Raw genomic sequence first — 22,844 nt, forward strand, 5'->3', positions numbered from 1 at the left:
AATTTACCCATCTGATTCATAATGCCAAAAATGATATTTCCACTACATTAGATCATTTATGTGGCTGAATATAATACGTAAAAGGTAAATGTTACCCATATCAGTGGAAGGTTACCACAAGACATTGTCAGCTGTAAGTACAAAACATGTGCTGACAGCACCAAAACAAATGCAGACCGCTTTGTCATGAATAGCCCAAAGCAACAATTACAATACATTTTACTTTGTTGACTTGTATCGCCACAACTTATAGTGTCGCATGTGTGTCACCGTAGTCATAGTCGCATTGAATTAATTAGGCGCCAAAATTCATGCACAAAATCAATCGCGAAGCGCTGCACTTGACTGCAGAAAGTTGAACATTTGCATGAAAAATGTGCTACTCAGTGTTCTGTTCAGCACGTGAAAATACAAAAATGACCCCCCCCCCCCAAAAAAAAAAAACACATTCAACAATGTGGACACAGGACATGTGAATATATATATATATATATATATATATATATATATATATATATATATATATATATATATATATATATATATATATATATATATATATATATATATATATATATATATATATATATCAAGCCAATCATGAATTTATCATCAAGTGTCATAAATTCTCTGCGGCATATCTAAAGTCAGTGGCACTCAGAATACAAAGCATGGCCTACTGTACATATTGGAAATGCTTTCAAAAGGATGCACCCATTCCACCCAATATCACTCAATGTCTGGTCTATTGATTCAAAATGACATTGGTGGTGTCCTCTTCGCCTCTGCCCTGGAAGGTTGCGTGGGCCTGTTGTAGATCCTCAATCGCTGTCAGAAGCCGATTGGCGAGGCTCTGGCTGGCCTTCACATGGTCCACTTTACATTTGGCCCCATCTACGGGGATCAACAGAGAAACTTAGTTTGATGTTGCTTGTTAATTAATAGCCCAACTGTTGTGCTACACACCTTAAAAACATAGCGAAAGATGACGTGTGCCACAAGAAAAAAAACAAAATTCACTTAAAATGGCCCCAAAATTATTTCTCCAATGCGCCTTTTGTTTTTGATCTGTACCGTTGACGTATAGTGACAGGCAGAACACTGAAACACTCCGACATGATTACAACCATGCTGCTGTTTACATGGTTCTTAATCCTAATGGCAGACTTTTCATGCCGTAGACCAGGGGTGTCAAAGTCATTTTTTGCCACATTGTAGTTATGGTTTCCTCTCAAGGGCCGTTATGAATTTGGGGAAGCAATTAGAATGTTTAATCCCCTCCACATATTACATATAGAGCGCACAACAAATTAATGAATAACTACTTTTCGAATCTGAAGTCAAGAATAATGACTCTTCTTGTGTTTTACATCCAAAAATATGAATTTTTGGTTAGGATTTTAGCAAACAGCATGAAATTTCACAAGTTTGATTTGCTTTCGCGGGCCGAAAAAAAATGATGTGGCGGGCCGGATTTAGCTTTGATACCTGTGCCGTATGGAATGAAATGAAATAGAGTACTTGTGGGCTCTGTTGATGACATTGTTATTGCGTGCAGAAATTAGAACGTACTATTGAACAACAAATTATTTTTTAGCTGGAGTGTATTTAAAAAAGGTCAAACAAAGCATTTCCTGTCCATCCGCTGTGGTGTGTTGCTCTACTTATAGGACATCAAGAATTTGTCATTTGCTGGGAATAAAAATTTACTCCGGAAGGTGTAAATGTTTTTCCTGTATCACTGTAGTGCAGGGGTCGGTCGGGAACCTATGGCTCGCGAGCCATATATGGCTCTTTTGATTATTGCATTGGCTCGCCGATAAAACTAAATACATATTGTCGTTTTTTTTTCGCCGTTCATTTCCCGTTGGGGCTGCAGTTGGCGGAAAGCGCAATTTTGATTGGATGACGCTGACCTAGAATGGCCGAAAGCGCCATTTTGATTGGATGATAGTGGCCGTCATGTTGGAACAAGTAAACGCCCAACTAGTGCACTTCACGCCCAACTAGTGCACTTCAGCGTGAATGCACCGGAGCATTAGAGGAGAGAAAATGATTCTAATTTGCAATGAAACAATACCACCGATGAAACAGTCGAATGTCAGTGACATTTTAACAAGCCCCATGTTAACGTTTAGCATAAATATACTTCTGCGTATATTGCAGATAGCAAGTATAGAAGCTTATGAGCCGTGTGCAGGCTAGCTAGCAGTAAGTTCGCCTCTGGACCGGCAAATTGAGTGCCTGGATTTTTACCAATCACGAGGAACGGAAAACCAATCATGTGAGTACTATCACAAAGTTATTTTAAATAATACATTCTGATATTTTGTTGAAAAGTGGCCGCGGTTGCGCGCGCGTGTTTGTGTGCGCGCGCACGCGAGCGTTTATATGTGCGTGCGCGCGTGCGTGTGGCTCTCACTGAAAAACATTTCTAAATATTTTACTTTTATGGCTCTCTTAGTCAAAAAGGTTCCCGACCCCTGCTGTAGTGCATCGTGGGACAGAGTTGATTTTCCGTTGAGAATCAATGTTTCGAGTTTAACCCTTTCAGGGACAGCGGTTACTGCAGTGGACAGCTAATCATGTTATCAGGTTGCAGGGTGCATTTAAGGTTTTTGAGTCAATTAACATGAAATCAAGATTGTTTTAGTGGACCGTACATTCTCTTTGTGTCATGGGTGTTTGTCGCTACATTGGGTACGGTAAAGATGGGGCATCACCTGGATGATTGTCAGAGTTGATCTCTTCTTTATTGCTGGTCATCCGATCTGCATCTGCCTCTGGAAGGTATTTTTTCCTACGGGCATATCAAGCAGCTCATCACAAGTGTTCCTTTGGACGTTTCATTGCAGCTCAAAATATAAACAGAAGTCATTGGAGTGTGAAACACAGACCTCCAGTGTCCAATTTGTGAATTGCAACCAGGTTGAGGCTGTCCTTTTTCTTTTTGAAATCCGTATTTTTTTTGTCATCCCATACGGTAATATTGAGTTTTCACATTATATAAAATATGACTTTCAAGTTGCAAAGATTATACAGAAGATATAGTGTATAACACTGACCTGAGTTTGTCTCTTCCCTGGAGGAACTGCTTGTAAATCGTCTGAGCCTCTACATCAGGATCAAGAGGGTCGCTCCAGTCCCCCAGAGTCACAGCGGAGTGAGTTTGACTGCAGCCTGGAACTGTGAACCAAGAGTAGTTAAACCCAATGCGTTTTTACTCTTCCTCTACTGAAGGGAAAAAAGGAATTTGAAGAGACCAGTTTGAATCTTATTGTTTTGAGACAAAAGCGAAGCAGTGACTGAACATTTCTGGGATTTGGGGTTTGAATCTCATCTTTGGCCCACCATGTGTGAAAGATGTTCTCCCCATGGTGATGTCCCACTTTCCCAAAATACATTTTCACATTCAATGAAGACAAATTTGGTTTGGAAGAAATTGAGAGCCCTAATTTTCAGCCTGTGTGTATAAGCCTGGCCAATATGTCAAAATTCCCTCCCACGAGCAAGCTGACTTTGGGCGAGAGGAAGGGAATGGTCATTTGGATGCAATGTTGAGGAATAATAGTGGGAAGCCAAAGTGAGGAATTCTGTATTTCAACCTTCTGATGCACATAAAGCAGCTCACCAAATGCCTTACTCAAATCTACTGTATTTATTAGAGTATCAGAGCAATTATCATACAGTATATTCAACAAAAAAGCAGTACATCAATATCGAAGACGGTAGAAAGCACCCAATAGTAAAACTAAGATCAAGTCTCCTCTCCATATTCCACAAAAAAATCCACAAACACAAGATGTCAACCTTCATTTTTTGTGTAGGTGAAAGTCAGAGTTCCCCAAACATTTGAAGGAGCAGTTGGCTTCAATAGAAAGCTGCATTCTTCCTGAAAGCTCACTGTCAAGTACACAAATAAGCTTTGGAAGTAAATGTTGGAAGGTTGACCTTGGCGCTCTGTCTGTAGACAACACGTCCACTTGCCCCCACGATGTGTCCCTGGGTGGAAGGAAGGAAGCATTCGCTCATTGTAGATGCTGACTTTTCTGATTGCTGACAGCCACTGGTTCAGCTCATTTACATTCTGTGTGAGTAAACATAACATAGGAACAATTCATTTGGTGGCAACGACACATACCTGAAAAGTCAAGTTCATTTTCACAATTATTTTGTGGTGCATTCCCCAAAATACAACACCACATTTTTCCACCACCGCATTTTTGAGGGTGGTTCCCAAAGGCGGACAGAAGGTTCGTCAGCCTGTCACTGTTTCCATCAATATTACAGGTACAAGGCAAGCCACAGAGAAATAAATAAATAAAATGGGGAAAAAATACATTAAAAAAACAAAAATAGACACACACACACACACAATGTCGATTGGTTAAATCATCAAAACAGTACAGTACACATGTCATACTGTTTTTTTTTGTCTTTATTTTTATTATTATTTTTGTCTGCATGTCAGGTGTGCAGCACCTCTGTGGAAAGTCAATTTTCAACACCGAAAGACTGATGGACTCATCGAACAGAAGAAAAATGGTTGCACTTAGGCACTCTCAAACTTGCCACTTCTTTACAGTTGATAAACTCCTTAATTTTTGGGGCTGAGTAATTAATTATGACTAATTATTTTGCTGCACGAAAAAGGATCGAACAGCTTAATTGCATTGTTCCTAAAATGACGCTGGTCAATAGTACCTTGCTTGTTTACTTGTTGCCCACCCTAACCCTTAAAGGGCAACCAACGCCTCCGGACAAGTTGTGTCCATAATTTGTAAAATCGCTTCAAATGACTTCTACTGAGCGTATTTTACAAAGATTCCACCGTATATAGCTATATTTTACGTTTTAAGACTCCCGCTGAAAATTCAGGAAGTCTTGTTTTTGAGTTGGTGAAGAGTCTTGACGTCACGTCACGGAAGGAACGCCCCTGACCGAGAAAGGACGCAAAATGCTTTTTGCGGTACTTTGTTTGGTCTGAAAACTTCGTGTTGATCCGTATTAATGGCGAAATTAGAAGGAAAACAAATAAATAATGCTATGGTGAATTGTTGTGTGTTGCACCAAGACAACTATTTGATATTCGTTGACACAAAATTCCAAGAAGACAAATCAGCCATTTCCAACGGAGCTCTGGCGCCATCTTCTGCATTTTCTGGGACGCTACACCAGTATTGATTCCTCAAAATGACCCGGAAGAACTTCTTTAATCGATTACAAACATTCACACTTTCCTCTTCAGAACTATTTGAATTATGTTCATAACTGGATGCGTAACAAGAACGCATCTTCTTCTAATCTGAAGCCATTGTTTTGATTCTCGAGCAAGGCAAGTCGTGTTAGCGTGATGTCACAAATTGGGGGCGGGACTTTCTGAAAATTCCCAATTCGCAGCTCAATTTTTTGCAGATTTAGCACACTTTAAGTCATTTTTATTGGTGTTTTGCATTTGACTAAAAATATCAGCCTGCGTGTTTTGGGTATTTTAGATGCTATAAAACGTTTTTTCTGATGTCAGTTAGGAAAACAAAATCTGGTGTCGGTTGTCCTTTAACTTATATATATATATATATATATATATATACTGTATATAACAATATAGACGACTATCTTGCAGGACTGGGGCTGTCGCATAAACTTTGTGTTGAGGTGAAGCCAACTGAATTTCAGAACTTCAGCTCAGGCCTTGTGACTGCCAGAGTGGTGAAATATGCGTCCCAAGAGCCAGCTTCTGTATCGCTACAGATCATACCGCCCCCTTTGCCTGCCAGCCAGCTCTTTACGCACCCAAACCCTCTTGACCACTCCCAAAGGTTGTCTATCTAGAGTGCAATGACAGATCAGAAAACTATTCCAACTCTGATTCACACTTTTACTGAGGTCAAATCCAACTTTTATGAGGGGTCAAGATATCGTCTGACTCCTGAGCAGTGTGATTAATCAAAGAATGCACCTTGCACTGGATGTACATGGTTTGAAGTTTGCCGTCATTGTCCTGGGTAATGACCTGCATTACATTCGGATGCTGGAAGGCATTTTCGTCCACCCTTTCCACTGCGCGCACACGATGGATGGGCGTTGAGGAGCGCACCTGCAACAATTGAGCCACAAATCACAGCAGCAATTAAAATGAGCACAGGCGAGCTGACAATGATGGATTCTGCTCAGCGTTTTCATGTTTGAGCGAAATAAAATAAATCAGCGTAACTCAACGGGGCAGTTGTGGATGAAGGGCATTTACGAAAGCATTATTCTCAGGGGCTATTGTACGAGAAAAGCACGTCATGATAATGAGAACTGTATGATGGGCAAAGCACTCTTTTAAGTGTTAATCAGCCTGTTCTGACGGGAGCTTGGCTCAGTGAGACTGGGCAGCTCCATGATGGAGGAAATAGGCCAGGATATTGTTTCCCATCTGATTTGCAACGTTACCGTGAATATCCACAACCTTCAATGAACCCTCGCCTTTATACCACTGACACAAAGCAGAAGCAGTCTCAAAGCGAGCTTTATGCGTCTCTCTTCTCTTGCAGGCCCTAACTGCTGAATGAGAGGAGATCATTATCACAAGGTAAGGCACCACGTGGTAATAACACTAATGACGTCCTCACATGGTGATCAACACAAATACATTTGAGCAAGCTGGAGATGATTAAGGTGGTTCGTCTTGTTTACTCAAAACCTTCCAAATGATTTGTGATTCATCATTCGATGTGATTCTTCGAGATACATTCATCCATCCATTTACATGCTTCATCTCATCAGAGGGCAAGAGGCACGTGTGAATGTTGGCTGTGCAAGTATTGAGAAACAACTGCTTCCTCTGTGATTTAAACAGTGGTGGGCCGTCAGGGCTGGCCTAAAAATATCTGAATCACAGACTAATGTTAATGCTATTTTGAACATGAATTCTTATTAAATAATTCCAAATTGTCTTTAAGCTCCCTTTCATTACTTTTCCCCTGTTGCACTGCTTCCAGATGTGTTTTCATATTTAAACATTTAACCAATCACATTTCAGCCATCATTTGCCGACCTGGACGCCTTCACAATCAGTTCTGCTAGCCAACTATAGTATCACTGGACGCTAGTGATAAGAGCATACTGGCCAGAGCTAGCACACTGTATCTGAAGCGAGCTGCATAGGCAAATATATTGTTATGTTACTTTAATAGCAGTTTTGTCAACCCACAATGGCTGAAGGAGAAGAAATGGATTTTGTTGTAGATTTACTGTTAAAGCCATTTTCAAGATGGACTTTTCAAGAAAGAATGGAGATCATTAACAAAGGTCGGGCAGCTCAGAATATGTCAGAAAATAGCAAATAATATTGCAATTTTATGACTTTATCATAAATCTACAAGCTCATACTAAAAATTTGAGCAGTTTAATAACAGTATTTCTCAAGTTTCTTGTATTGTATTTCTTGTATTTCACACGTTATTTCCTGGCTAATGACACTCGCAGCTTTGGATTGATTTAGACGTAGCACTACTGAAGGCCTTGGTTTGACATGCACGGCTCGCCACTGGATTTAAACCTATGACCAATTTAGAGACTTATTAAGCAATCGCACATGTTCTGGGGCAATGGGAAAAAAACAACCCACCTGCCAATCAGGGGTCTTGGCATAAGAGAGTGTCTCTCTGGTCAACCAGAAGTAGCGCTTCTTGGAGGCGAAGCGAGACAGCAGCTGAGCTCCTTCAGGTTTGTGTTTCTGGAGGTATCCTTCTTTGACAATGACTGAGGGGTGGAAGATAGCTCGCTGTGGCATCTCAGATACTGCAGGAGATAAAGAGACACACATCAAGCTTCCACAAAGTCATTGGGGCTTTTGGCCATTACAGACACTCTCCACCTTACGAACGAGATACGTTCCAAACGGTTTTTCGTAAGGTGAATTTGGTCGTAAGTTGCTTCAGTTCTGTATCTTTTATGGAATGTATGTTTAAGTCAAACACTGAACGGGGAAGTAGCAAAAACTGGCGTTTTCATGGTCATAAAATAAAGTGACACCGACTGTAGCACGACAACATATATCCTTGGGTCGTCAGTAAGCCATTACCAAAGCTGCTGGCACGATATTATTGAATTACGTGCGAGCAGCCATTACTTTTTATGATGAATCGCATCCTGCTGGAGCGTCAACTGGGAGGAGGGATTTCCTCCCCGACCACATACTCTACGCAGTCAATCGTAAGCGAGCTCGGTGGATCGGGGCCTGAACTCGTTGGCAACACTTAACCATAGCCGGGCGCTGATTGGTCAGCCTTGGTGTCCATCACGTAATCGTCGCCCTTGTAACCGTCAATGTGTCTGTGTGCGTCCGGAGGACCCGGAGGAAACCCACGAACCTCTGGGGAAAACCTGCAAACTCCACACAGGGAGGCCGGAGCGGGATTGGAACGCACGACCTCTGCACTGTAAAGTCCGCGTGCTAACCACTCAACGACCGGGCAGCCTGTTTGTAATTATTTTGCTATTTTGTACATTTATTTTTACTGGGGGTGTGGGGGGTTAAGTGGATAAATACAGTTTGATAGCTGTCTTTTCACAAGAGGTGTACATTTTATTGATTTTAAGATACACAGTGCAGAACACCTAAAAAATACAATTTGTAGTTTATCACAAAACAGGGCTGTCTGTGGGCCAATCAAATTATTAAATAACTCGCTCAAGCATGTCTTTATAGCCCTTGCATAATTGTGCACTGGCACCCAGTCATGCTGAAGAGAAGGGGTCTGTTATTGCAACTCACTATACGAACGTTTTAGTTTCTCAGACTTCCTGTCATCATGTCACATTCTAATGACCCTAACAGTTTTCTTGCCCAAACTTCCCGAGAGATTGCGAGCATAGAATTGTTCCAAATGTCCAAAACGTCTTCATGAATTGGTTTTAATTCCAAGGCTGTCTCAAGACTTTTGATCGGAAACAAACACAGATAAGGATATCTTATTCAGGATGGTTGGTCATATCAAACTGCAAAAACATTCACGTCTGAGTTGGACAAATCAAGTGGAAGAGCATCAAATGTCATCCTGACCTTTAAGAGAAAAGTGTGGGTGTCATTGTACGGATGGAAGATGAGCCATAAAAAGGGCCAACTTTTTCACAACGCAATCCTTGCTCACACGTGATGGTCAGAAAGCTCGCAAGGCTTGTGTCACTCTGCCAACTCATTTTTCGCATCAAGTCTTGTCTGTGTTCATGAATATTTCACTGCTCGGCTACCAAGCTGTTTCACTAATTCTGCCATACACACAAAGAATCTCGTGACTCTATGGAAACTTTCTTTCCCCGCCCCATGCTGTACCTTACCCGTGTCATGATCAATGTCGATCAATTTGTCCAAGAAGTCCTTGACAGAGGCCACACTGTGAATGATCATTGGATGAAGAGGTGCCATCCATTGCTCCTTTCCATGACCCAGTTGGAGGCCCAGGTTCCCCACACTTTGTAATGCCTGACAAAAACCAAGGCCACGTGTATTCATACTTTCATCACATTTTTTTCCAACAAGCCTCTTAACAGAGCTAGCTCAGTTAGTTATGGCCAATTTAGAGTCTTTCGTGAACGTAGCATGCATGTTGTGAAACTTGGGAGGAGTACTATGACATTGCAAAGCCCACATTAAAAAATAGACGGGCCAATAGACACTCCGAACTGCAGATGTGCTAACCATGAGTCCACCATGATGCTAACTTAAAGTCGTAGATCAAAAAGGTCCTCGTGGCCCAGCGTGCTGTGAGGCCTTTTGTCCAGCCCCAGCCTAACCGTGGGAGAGAAGGAAGTCTGTATCCATCCTCTGTACTGCCCTCTTTGAACAAAGTCTGCTGGCTGCACAGAGTGATACAAAAATAGCCTGTCCCTTTGACAGAAGAGGTCCCATGGCAACAGCATATTCAAACGGTGTTCAGCAGATATGAAAACCACATCAAGCAATGCTGCATGTGTAAGCCTGACACCCACACCGTCATAGTTGGTCACCTAGGACCACCGCGCGAGATTCACTTGAAATGAGGGTCATATAAAATATATATATATACTGTGGTTTAGAGTGGTTTCCTTATGTTGTTTGCCATTTTCGTTTGGGACATGACCGTTAGGCCATCATTCGAAGGAATTGTTACTGGTAGTCCTCAAGTTATGCAGTTCCCAGTGTATGACGTTTCAAGATTACAAACGGCAATGAACTAATGTATGCAATGCATCAAAAGACATCATCACGCAGCTCAATACAGCATGTAGTTACCATTGTACAGTTTGGTTCTATTTGTACCTTTTTGTCCAGATATTTACTGTAATTAGTTTATTGTGACTGCGTAAGGGTCTGCTCCAATTTGCGTCAAAATTTGGCATGCATGTGTGTGCAACGTGTGGATGCAGTCAATTATACCTTGGCCAACAGTAACAGTGTCCTGCTCGTACGTGTATCAGCATGCTGGTCTCTCAGCTGGAACAGTTTAGGTGTGAGGATGGCAGGAGCGAAAAAACGCAAGAAAAAGAATCCACTGATGGCGAGATATTTCACATCCTGTTCAACATAAGGTGAGGATGACAAGCATTATTAAAACTGCAAAGTGATGTACACTAAACTTATAGGCTGTGAAATTGGATCATATTTCATTGGGGATTTTCTTGATGTGCACACTGACCTCGTTCTCGATTTCGGTAAATTGCTCTTCCACTCGCTTGTGCAGCTGTTTGAAGGCCACTCTCATGGCAGGAGGACATTGCTCAACCGAGCCAACGATTGATTCAACGATGCTGGTTAAGTAGCTTTTCAGCATCTCCACACTGCTGTCCCGCACTTCTGCCTCTGTTATTACACCTTTGAATGAAATTCGCCTTCCCGAAAGAAAGCCAACAAAACAATGGACACTTACTTTCTAAAATTCTGCCAAATACTTCATGGTCCATTGATTATTGAATCTATTACATTAACAGTTCAACACAATAGACATGCTATTGATTACAATTATAACATGTGAGAGCATCTTGTTCACATGAGTTTATGGAGAAAGGATCTTTGGCATTCAGCAGAGATTTATATATATTAAAAAATAAATAAAAAAATGACAGCATGCTTGGCTAATGTAAAAAAGATCTCCCTCCGTGTCACAGAGTGACATTTCAAGGGGTTTATAGCTGTTGCTATGCAACAGCTCTTACATTCGTTTCTATGTCATTCTCAGTTTTGTGTATTCTTTACAAGGATAAAGTGTAAAGGGAATAAGCAGCACCCATGGTTTTGTACAATTACAAAATACAAATACAATTACAATTTTTCAATTATCTGCGATTGGTTGGCAACCGTTTCAGGGTGTCCCCAGCCTAGTACCTGGAGACTGCTGGGATACTCTGCAGCACCCCCCGCGACACTATTTAGGATAAAGTGGTTTGGAAAATGAATGAATGAATACTGTATTGAATGAAACTAAAGATTAAAGCTTTTTTCAGGCCGAAAACAACGAACAGTTTTTACAAATGCTTTACAGACAGTTTTGTCGGCATGATGGGTTTTGTCATGCAAAAAAAAATTCCGAGCTGTACAGCAATATAAATAAAAATCTGTGAAACAGCAAAAGCCGGAAAAATGAACAATGTATGAACCAGGGATTACTGTATCTGCATAATTACAAACACGATATATGAGAATTGTGTTTCGTGTTTTCAAGAGGGGGAATTTAGGCCAGATTTACCTTGTGAGATTCAGGTCAATCTTACAAGGGTCCAGTTCAATGTACTTCTTCTCATCAAAGATGCGGCTGATGATGGGCTTCAACACTTCATGTAAATACAACATGCCAACAGCCTGACAGGAAACAAGAATATCTATATTTTTTATCGACATTTACAGCTCATACAGCCAAATAATCTCTTTTAAAAGTAATGAAAGACCTAAATCTACATTTTGGATGAAGAAACAAAACAACAAAAACAATCACCAAATGACTGACTCACCTTCATAAACTGCTCCATGGCTTTGGACGCAAGAGAGTTGGAACGAAATAAAGTATTTGGATCAGCTACGATGGCAAGACAAAAAATGCTATTAGTGGAAACAGAAACACCAGCACAAATTATGAAGAAACATGGAATTTTGTGGATTGTCTGACAATCTTTTGTTCCAAATGATTGAGGTGGAGGGGGTTGAGGAGTGGGGTATTATTATAATTGCTGTGAAAAGAGATAACTCAATAATATATAGCGTCCTTGTAAACCAGCTATTGGTTGTGCAGTGTTGTCACGGAAACCTTGGCAAGAAGGAACATAATCTCATACTAAAATATAAATATACATATACCAGAGCCCAACTCTGTGCAAACTATATATATATATATATATATATACACACACACACACACACACACACACACACACACACACACACACACACACACACACACACACACACACGCGCACACACACTTCAACTGTCCAGCATCACGAATAAGGTGATGCTGGACAGTTGAAGCAATGGATCTGTATATTCAGTTTTAATTTTCAGTTTCCACAATGGCCCACCTTCAGTGGAATTTGGGTTTGCACGAGAGATACAATATGATGGTGTACAGTTCTAGACCACTGCAAGTAAATATTTTCTGATTACACTCCGACCTTGAATTTGGCAAGGTTGATTATTTGATACGCTTATATTGGTTGTTATTGTATGTGGTCACTTACGGTACACGGACATGTGAAGTGCAAGCAGACCCATGAACAGAAAACATTTTACTGGCATTTATAAGGCTTGACCTTACCGCACAAAGACCTTGACTGTATGAGCAAGCGAATAATCAATTCCCGGGGAGAGCACGCAGGAATCTGGCTAAAACAAATAATGACTCGTAGGAAACGAGGCAGGTCTAAAACAAGGTGTATTGCGAACTGTATCACTTTTGAAGTGTTCCATGAACATCGGTGAGATAGCCATCCTCATCACACCTCCACACTTGGAAACAACAAGATCAGGGTTTGCCATTAAAATGGTACTGTGATCAAGCGCGATACCCTATATTGACATTACAAGGACAGCTTTCAGTGGTGTTCCATCTTACTGGTGTGGTTGACCTCGTGGGTGTTCAGATAATCTAAAAAGGGAATCACGAGGCCTTGACCCAGGTAGATCTTCACCAAGGTCATGGCTACATCTTGCCGGCTCTCAACGGTGGTGACCTCTTCCAGCATGGTCAATGCACTGCTGTCATCAACCTGACCAGAGGACACTTTAGATTATTTGTTTGCCCAAAGCATGCTCAACATTTTTAGTGGTAAGAAGGGAAATTCAGGACATCAGAAAGGATTGCTCAGGTGAACGCTTTGAATAAAAGAAAGCGGCTAACCTCGGCAGGGGAAATGACTGACTCAACCAAAAAGTCAATGAGCGGCTGATAGTACAAAGATGGCAAAATCTGATCCTCCACCAAGCGCACTTTTAGACGCAATGCTCCCAACTTGCCTCTAGACACAGAGAAATAATTTCGGAAAACAAGCTTGTATTTGTAATATTAATTGTATCTTTACAGGGGTGTTGAACAAAGAAGGTATGGGGGCGCCGACTGAACACTCACACCCATAATCCTCACCCTGCATCCACCTCATTATTTCCCAACGGCAGCAAACGAAACCAGCTCTCCAATAGTGTATTTTGGTGCAAACAAGCAGAAGGGATTTCCACCTGCAGAAATCAAACGCTTCTTTGACTTATTTAATGAATGTATGAAACGAAGTCAGTGACAAACAGATATGTCTTGGGAAAATGTACACCAGAGTCAATCTCTCCTCACCTTTCCCAGGAAGTCGTTTTTGCCCACCATGTCCCAGTCCCAAACCTCCACAATGACAGTTCCTTCCTCATTGAGTTCCTGTGGATCCAAGTACAGCTCAAGCGTTTCTCCCCAATGAGGGAATCGAGTCTTCTTGATAATCTGAAACCCAGAGGGTGTGACTTCGCTTCCTCATCATAAATTCTTACAGCGCATAATAATCATGAAGACAAAACTCACCGAGGTCTCTGCACTGTGGCTGTTGTAAATAACTCTTGCAAATGGATCTGAGGTTCCAGAGATGTCTCTTGGGGCCAGGTCTCTTACATCAAGAAACAAAGAGATGCATTTTTTGACACAATAATGCTGCAAACCACCTGTCGTCTGAGTTACTTGTAATAATGATGACATAATCATTTCAGCCTCATCCTTTCAAGCAAATTCCAAAACCAAAAAAGTGCAAGATTGCGCCCAAGTAGGCAGCCAACAGCAAGTGCTCTCATGAGCCTTGCTTTTTTAGCTGTTGTTTTTGTGTTTTCTTTTGTCACTTTGAGTTGTTGTGTGTCACGTGGAACGTATACGGATTGGTTTTCAGCATTTTTGGCCACGACATTTATCAAGAGACAGCACGAATATGCCAGCACTGTTTTTGATTTGGGAGGAATGTCAGTGCCATTTGACTGTCATCGCTGGACAGCTCTGGGGCAATTGTGCTTTTTTTGCGCTTGTAATGGGCAGCATTTTCATAGCCCTGCTTTGTTCAGCGGAAAGGTCGGTGCTGTTGGACAGTCTGCGGCGGGATGAATGCATGGCTTGAGGAGCCCGCGATGAGAAGAAAGGAGCTTCAGTGCAGAGCGTCGATGTGTATGTGGAACTGTCGCTACTTGGAATTGAAGTGGATTTAAAGAGTTTGATGGTTCTCTTTATTTGTAAGTAGGTTCGTTGTCAGATCTCCCAGGCAGGTGACGCGCAGAGCTTGATCGCGGCGTGGAGTAGAGCAAGTCGTGCCGTGATATCCGTCCGACGCCCGGCGTGAGCCGGGCGTCAGTCCGAGATGAGTCTGATATGATTCTGCCCTGTGGTTCGCCCAATCTCTCTGTCCCGCGACAGCTCCTTTTATACAATTTGCAAGCGTGTGCTATGCGTCAGGGTGATACGCACATCAAGGAGATCAAGGAATTGAAAGACATTAAAGCTTAAAGCTGCGGTGCGCACCGGTGACGCCACAGATTCACGGGACAGGAGATGTGAGAAAATCTCTTTTTGTCAATGGATGCTACAGCTTCATGTTCGCTTTCAACATTTAGCTTGTAGCAGGCATGCACATTTCACCATGACGTCCCTGATCTACTGGTGAAAAGGACCCTTTGATTCTCTCCTCTTTCATCCAGAACTGTTTCAAAGAGGGTGCAGAAAGTGCTTAAGATTGAATGACTGTCTGTGTCTTTTGTGTTGTGTGACATTATTTGTTGTTTCGTTTTTTGTTGTTGTTTTGACTTCAAGATGGCGCTGCGAGAGTGGCTGCCTTTACAGCAGGTCCTATATTTTGTTTTCCTAATTCTTCCTTTCCTTTCCTCTTACATTCATCACATTGCTGATGTGAAATGTAAATGTCTCCACTGCGTGACTAATAAAGGCGTATCCAATTCAATCCAATTTATATTTCCAGGATCATGACATAACACAGTGTTAAGGTCCATGTGATATGCTTGTTAGCACCCTTACTGAGAGGGCTAGTGTGGATGTAACCCGCAGATGGGGTACTGAGAAGTGTGAGGGTGGCATGTTGACTCAAGCAGGGGAAATGGAAGCCTGCAGCAAGATTATGATGATGATGATAGTGATGATGATGAAGGGGATGAGGGCAGGATTTCAGCACAAAGAGGATGTGTCAGGTATAAGAACATGATCGTAGAAAGGAAAGAAAACCTCGGGACATTATGTTCTTAACCCATTGCAGCCATCTTTCAAAGCAAAGCTCACAGTATTGCATACCTGGCTTCAATCACATCACATCGCAGGATAATCTTCTCTGTGTGTTTCAGCATTTGAAGAGTCAGGTGGATCTCTCCTTGGACTTCTTCATTGGGATCAACCCTAGTCAAGTTCATCCAACTGTCTAGCACTGACCATTCCACAAAGAAATGATGTAACTTATAAGAACGGCTTCTTAATAAACACACATGAAAAAAAACTGGATTTACGCATTGTAAATAGCACAGCCACCTTATGTCGAGTCACTACAGTTACATACATCAAATATGTTTTCATACTTTCATACTTTGTACTATGTCCAGTTCTTTTTATGAAACGTTTTGTGGAGTTTTACATTTCAGTCTCCTGACATGTTCTTTTGTGCATAGAATACTTTGTTTTATCTTTTGAACCCCCACCACGCCACCAATTTTGCTACTGTAGATTGCAAATTTACCCATTGTGGGACTGTTAAAGGCTTTCTGATTCTGACAACAGACACGCGAAATAGATGAGAAGTTAGGCAATAATATCGTTTGCAAAATTGCTTCGGTCAATGAAAGGCATTATTGAACCGATATACTGTAGGTTGTAGGTCATTGTTCCAACAAACAAATTGACAAAAACTTCAGTGTAAAAAAAAATATAAAATTAAATTAAAAAATGAAAAGAAAAGACAAAATATTTGATTGCTAAAATAATGATGATCACTTAAATTTTCATTAATTCACTAATGTGAAAATTTGGGCCTACTCAGTTGGACCCTAAAGTGTGATTCTTTTGTAGAAATGTTCAGCAGGTGCATCCATCGGTTCATTGCACATTCTGCCATCTAGTGGAAGAGCATTTAATCGTTGCACTATTTAACACTTCTCTCTCTTAATGAGCATTAAAGCAAAATCGATTTTGGAAAATAAATGTTTTCAAAGTTGGGATGTTGAAATGAACAAAAGTTGAACTGGTCACACCTGATAAACGACCCAAATGTACAGCGGTAAAGTCGTTGGCAATCACAGCAGTAGTTTGTTTCGTTCCCACTACTGTCAGATTTACCTGTTCAGTTTATATTTCTCTCTTTATTTAGAAGTCTTGCATCAGTTGTTCAATTGTTACAATGCCAACATTTATTCAAATTCATGAAAATTTGTTAAGGTTATGTTTCCTGTCTGTCAAATTCTTGAGTTTTCTGTTTTCCCACGCATTAAGTAATGTATGTTGTCCTTGTAAACTTATTTCAAGCGAGCGTATACAAGTAATAACATTCCCAAAGGTTTACTTTTTAAAAACTGAGGTCATGTGAATCCACGACCATGTAACCTTTGTAACCCCTCCCTCCCACCAAAAGTCATACCTTTGGTTTGAGTTCCAATGGCTTCTTTGGTCAGCAAAATCTTTCCAATAACATCATCATGGCTGTTGAAGAAGATAAAGCGGGATGAGATGCAATCAAAACCCAAATAAAAAGAGGTGACGGGCTGATTGGACGACTAATACGGGGGATAGAAAACCTCAACACCAGTACCATTCACGATGGTTGTTTATTCTAAAGCTTTGGGTCTTTTCCAAAACATGCAAACTGTACATGTGACTCTAAACCAACTAAATCAAGAGGAAAGTGAAGCAAACACAGAGGCCTTAGAGCACCATACATCAAACTGAGGATCTATTCGTCTGACTTTGGAATCACGATGCAATTATTTTGGGTCTGATGACTTTACCCAATAGTATCCTCATCCATGACATGAAAGGAGAGTGAATGGAAACCCATTGGGAGGTGCAGAGTGTACTCTTCACCCCAAAAAGGATTGAGGTTCTTCCACACTGTAGCAGTCCTGAACAAAAAGTCACACATACATGACAGTATAACAACCATAGCAGACAAGAAGGGAATCACTTCAAATGAGGCAGCAGTGTGAATCTACATCGAGTGGATAGGCAACTCAAAAACTCACATTTATGACTAACAATTGAGAAGAAGCATGAATACACATTATAGGAACTTTATATTTTCAGGTAGCTTTCATCCAGGTCCACAAAGTCTTAACATGTGAAGAGATTGCTCTCAAATCCACAATCTGGATCATACTGACAGCTTTTTTTGACAGTTAACAAATACGGCATTGATCTGTAAGTATCAATTGACTATCTTTGAAACACCAAACGTTTCTGAGCTTGCCTTGTGTACTTGGCATGAAATTAAGCTTTCACATGCCCACAATTGATGCATGACAGAATCGATACTCAAAATAAACAGAATAGGACAGACAATATAATTGCTCAAGGAGACAAAACATGTTTCATATTCAGATTTTCAGTGAAACTATGGCTGGAGAGATTGCAAAGGGTTATTTTGCAGAAACAAATGTTGGAGAGTGGTTAATAAAAACTGCACATTACAGAAGGGGCTCTTGTTAGCTTGGAGGTGGGGGAGTGAATGAATAGGTTCATACTTCATATTGTTTTGCGGTTCATTTTAATGTGAGACTCGCTGCTAAACATGTTTGCTCATTTTATACCAGACTCGTTGTGACACATATTTGCTTAACATGGAAAAAAAAAATACTTTTAAGAAGGAAAGACAAGCTTGCCACCAAATGATACAAAACAAGGAACATTGTGATGAGTTGTCGGTCTTCACAGAGAAACATTATGCCGCTTTCTCAAATTCGACCACATAGAAAAATTACCACTGAGGTCAGCTCTTGTTCTTGTTGAGTTTCACTGCATGATGGTGAAGATCATGATCAGAAAGTGTCAGAAAACATAACACATAATACTGCAAATATACTATTTACTCTCCTAACAAAACTAACTGTTAATACAGCAAGCGACAAGCTTTCTCTAATCCCTTCAAACCCAGAAATATGTGAAACTCCCTCTTATGCCCTTAAAAGTACAGACCCATTGTGAATGGTTTCTCTTCCAGAGCCCATGCACTCCCAAAATCGACTAGAACCAAACAGGAAATCAGGAACAGTGTCAAGAAAAACACTCAAATAGGTGGACGGTGGCATAAGCGGACGAAATGGCTGCGCTTTGCAAAAGGGGGTAAGTTAGGGACAAGGGTGGGTCCGGAAGCCAGGTGGGATACCAGAAATGGTGGGAACCCCACCATGGTGGCAAGGATAAGTGTGGTGGTGTCATTGACCACAGACTTGTGGTGGTCCGTCATGATCTGGTCTGGTTTACCCTGGTCTGGGTTACAAAGATTTTTGACCATTGCCTCTGTGAGAGAAGAGGATGCACAGAACCGGGATAGATGGAGGACATTGATTCACTGTGGCGACCCCTGAGGGGAAAAGCCGAAAGGAAAAGAAGAAGAAGAACAAGCCTCACCACATGGAAAGGTGGCTCGTCACAGAACTGAAGTTGAAGCAGGGGGGGCAGCGTAACGCAAAGGTTCACTGGGCTCACGGTAAGTCTAGTTAAGGCACATAGGTGTGAAGTAGGCCAGAGCTGTATACCTGCCATGGTGTCTATCGGCTGTGCTGGCGGTAAGCTGCACTGATTGCTGGGGTCTGCCCACAGATTTCGGCTGAACATGAAGTTGATCATAAGAAAAAGGAAAAAAAAGGAAATTGTCCTGAGTGTTATCCTTGCCGATTGCTCCAGGAGTCACCTCACCCTGGCTGTTGAGGTGTTCAATGCTGCCACTATTTGAACATATTTAGTAACATCCTACATTACAGTATTCCTCTGAGCTGGAACTGGGCCTCAAAATGCTGAAAACCGGCATTGAACTGGTCGTCAATATGTTGAAAACTTGGCTATAGGCTGTGTTGCCAAAATATGAGAAACTTGACGATTACGGCGTAAGCCCCGGCATGATGTTCGTATAGGTTTCACCAATCATGGACATGCAGTAAATCATGATACAAGGAGAGAAAGCAGAGTCATATCTCTGTACTCTCCACAACAAAACGTTACTCTAGAGACAGTAGGTGGCAAGCTACTGGTTTCTAACACTTTAATGTTTACAATCATTTCGAACTCATAAATGTGTTTGTCTCCCGCACCTCCTGTGAGGGGGTGTCATATCAAAAATGCTCTTTACAATAAAATGTTATATGCCGTACCATGCGTCAAATTTCTGATTAATATTGTGTTTGTGGAATATGAATGAGGCAGTAACATCTACCCATTTTCATCCAATTCCTGGGGTGGCCATTTCACAACTTGCTGTTAACAGATAATGACATTGCAACCAAACACGGCTCCGCTTGCAAATGTCACATGGACAAACTCGGAAAAAAAACGGGAGCTGTGATTAGTCATTACTGGAACCCACACCAAATGTGTTTTTAGTCAACAGCAAGTGCCTGTCCAAGGCAAAATGGCAGCTCGGTGAGATGGATAAAACGTTGGATTTAGCGGCTTGATTTATATTCCGTAAACCTCGTGTTGCTCAGAATGTGGTGATTTGACAAGTAAGGAAGCATAGACCATATTTTTGTACATAGGTGCACATTCCACCATGATGTTCCTGATCCACTGGTGGAAAGACGCTTTGATCCTCTCCTCTTTCATCTAGAACTGCTTCATGTCATCACAAAGAGGGTACAGCAAGTCCTGAAGAATGAATGTCTCTCTGTGTCTTTGTTTTGTCATATTGTCTCTATGCTGTCATATTATTTGTTATTTAGTTTTTTTTTTGTTCTTTTGACTTCAAGACGGCGCCGCGAGATTGGCTGCCTTTCCAGCAGCTCATGTATTTTGTTTTTCTACTTTCATTCCTTTCATGACTTTGCTGCTGTGAAATGTAAATTTCTCCACTGTGAGACTAATAAAGGCAAATCCAATCCAACCCAATCCATATTTTTGACTTGACTTCCCGTTTAAAGGTGCAGGTTCCTCGTGAATGTTCTCACCAGTGGTTCAACACAGGAACTTCTTTCAGCTGTAACGTCTAAAAGCTTCCATCAACTACTAACTGCATGAAACAACTGATGCATTTTCTCCATGGTTACATGTGGGTCTTTTAAAGGATATAGAGCAGTATCAGGTTATTTGCAATGGAGGGAGCTGCAGTCTACCCATGCACCACCACTATGATCACACTATCTACTCCTCGTGTCTCAAGTGTGTGGTATAGCAGTTGCAGTAGAACGTTTGGTACAATGAAAAAAATCGCAGTGACAGCATATTAAAAGAAAAAAAATGATTGAGACTCACCTGGCTACAACTTCATTGTCAACTTTTACTATGCAGTATGGATCACTGGTTCCAGACCTTGAGATGGCAAGAAGATGTGACATGATTAAATATCATGTATGATGGTAGTGATTTATTAGAGTTGAACATAAGACAGTCCCGACTTTCTTATTCACCAGTATTTATTTCAAAAGCAATCAAAATGCAGGAGAGTTAGGGCTTTACTAAAGAAAATAACCCTAAACAATAACGTTGAGAGTGAATTTCGTGAACACAGCACACAAACACCTGCCCTGTACAGGTTTTACTTACACATCTTTGGCTGGGAGGTTCCTGCCCTCGACAATGCGAAAATATAATGATGTATTTTTGGCCATTTCGGCGACGACGATACGCTATTCATCCAATGCTTCCATGTGAGCGTTCGTTATCCAAACGTATTTCTCTTCCCTTCTCTTCATCTCACGACACTCTGAACGCGCGAGACCGGCGCGCATCGCCACAGTCCACGCACGCTCACCCGGCAGCGCGCGTGCTTCCTCTGTCTTGTCAAGCAACCACGGTCTTTGGGCGATAGCGCAAAAGGATGTTATATTTGCTTTTATTGCCCATTTTAAAGACTAATTAAACCAGTACACTGTAGCCGTTGAGGAAAGAGCACACACGACTGAATGTGGAGACTTGTTTATTCCAACGGCTAAGAAGTGGATCTAACTCAAAAAGAAAATGCAGTGAAATATATACGTATATGTAACATAAACCCGCCCCCTCCCGTGCACCTGCTGGGTGAGATGCCAGGTCCTAGTGCCCACCAATCACCCCACCCCCACCCCCACCCTAGAAAACCCAGAAGGAAGGTCAAGGTGAAATTTTTGCAGGGGGCTTGACCGTCGTTCTGTGGTGAAGGTGATCCGGGTAAGACCTGAATGGGGGAACGACACACAACCCTGGCATGTCGCGGCGAGGCTGGAGGGGAGAGCGGTGGGCATTGTAACGCACAAAGACAAACCGGGCTGACCTAAGAGCAGAGGGAACGAATATTTTGGGGACGCAGTGGTGAAATTCTGCTGGAGTCAGGGGCTCTCCTGGCCAAAGGGGGAAAGAAGGTGTATCCGAAGCTTTAGGCAGAAATTCACCAGGAACGCGGAGTTTCTGACCGAACACTAACTAACTCTGCCGGAGCGGCGTTAAGGTCTACTTCTGGGGCCGAACTTAACCCGAGCATTACCCATGGAAGCCGGTCTAAAGAGTTACCGTCCGATAGTGCGGCCCGTAGCGCGGCTTTAGGTGACCGGTGGTAACGTTCACACATCCCGTTAGCCTGCGGGTGGTAGTCCATCGTGCGGTGTACCTGTACACCCAAGGACTGCGCCATGGCTGACCAGAGCTCGGACACAAACTGGGGGCCTCTGTCCGAAGTGATATCGGATGGCGTGCCGAAACGTGCGACCCAGGACGACAGAAATGTGCGGGCTATATCTGCCGAGGTCGTGTTGGACAGGGGGACTGCTTCCGGCCACCTAGTGGTACGATCAACTATAGTGAGGAGATGTGTGCAACCCTGCGAATTGAGGGAGGGGCCCAACCAGATCGACATGGACGTGGTCAAATCTCCTGGCCGGAATCGGAAAAGTTTCCTTTGGACTTTGGCGCGCTGACATGCCACGCATGCAGCTGCCCACTTCCTGACGTCCTTTCGTAACCCAGGCCAGACAAACTTGGCCCCAAGTAGTTTGACTGTAGCCCGGACGCCAGGGTGTGAGACGGAATGAATAGAATCAAAAATTCGCCGACGCCACTCCTGCGGAACCACGGGACGAGTGCGACCCGTAGACACATCGCAGAGGAGAGCGGGACCCCCTTCACACAGTGCCACCTCCTCAAGCTTCAGGGCCGTGCCTGCTGCCTTGAGTTCATAGATGTCTGGATCCTCAGATTGGG

At 42.1% G+C, this 22,844-nt stretch overlaps 1 protein-coding gene across 1 annotated transcript; it reads right to left on the reverse strand.

Annotated features, from left to right (window-relative positions):
* Positions 1-572: 572 nt before the first annotated feature.
* On the reverse strand, positions 573-21,586 carry rasal1a (RAS protein activator like 1a (GAP1 like)). The gene is made up of 21 exons (XM_088994639.1): positions 21,216-21,586; positions 20,925-20,981; positions 17,471-17,584; positions 17,104-17,165; positions 15,774-15,903; positions 14,019-14,100; positions 13,800-13,940; positions 13,599-13,690; positions 13,356-13,473; positions 13,071-13,224; positions 11,974-12,038; positions 11,712-11,824; positions 10,665-10,857; positions 10,406-10,543; positions 9,328-9,472; positions 7,616-7,788; positions 5,960-6,097; positions 3,952-4,087; positions 3,066-3,186; positions 2,724-2,800; positions 573-894 (listed from the first exon to the last, which is right to left on the reverse strand). The coding sequence occupies exons 1-21, from the start codon at positions 21,278-21,280 to the stop codon at positions 746-748; spliced, it is 2,463 nt and encodes an 820-aa protein (XP_088850765.1). The 5' UTR covers positions 21,281-21,586; the 3' UTR covers positions 573-745.
* Between the last annotated feature and the right edge of the window lie 1,258 nt (positions 21,587-22,844).

Source organism: Hippocampus bargibanti, linkage group LG04, assembly GCF_051943395.1.
Source record: "Hippocampus bargibanti isolate YZ-2025 linkage group LG04, ASM5194339v1, whole genome shotgun sequence".
Classification (NCBI taxonomy): Eukaryota; Metazoa; Chordata; class Actinopteri; order Syngnathiformes; family Syngnathidae; genus Hippocampus; species Hippocampus bargibanti.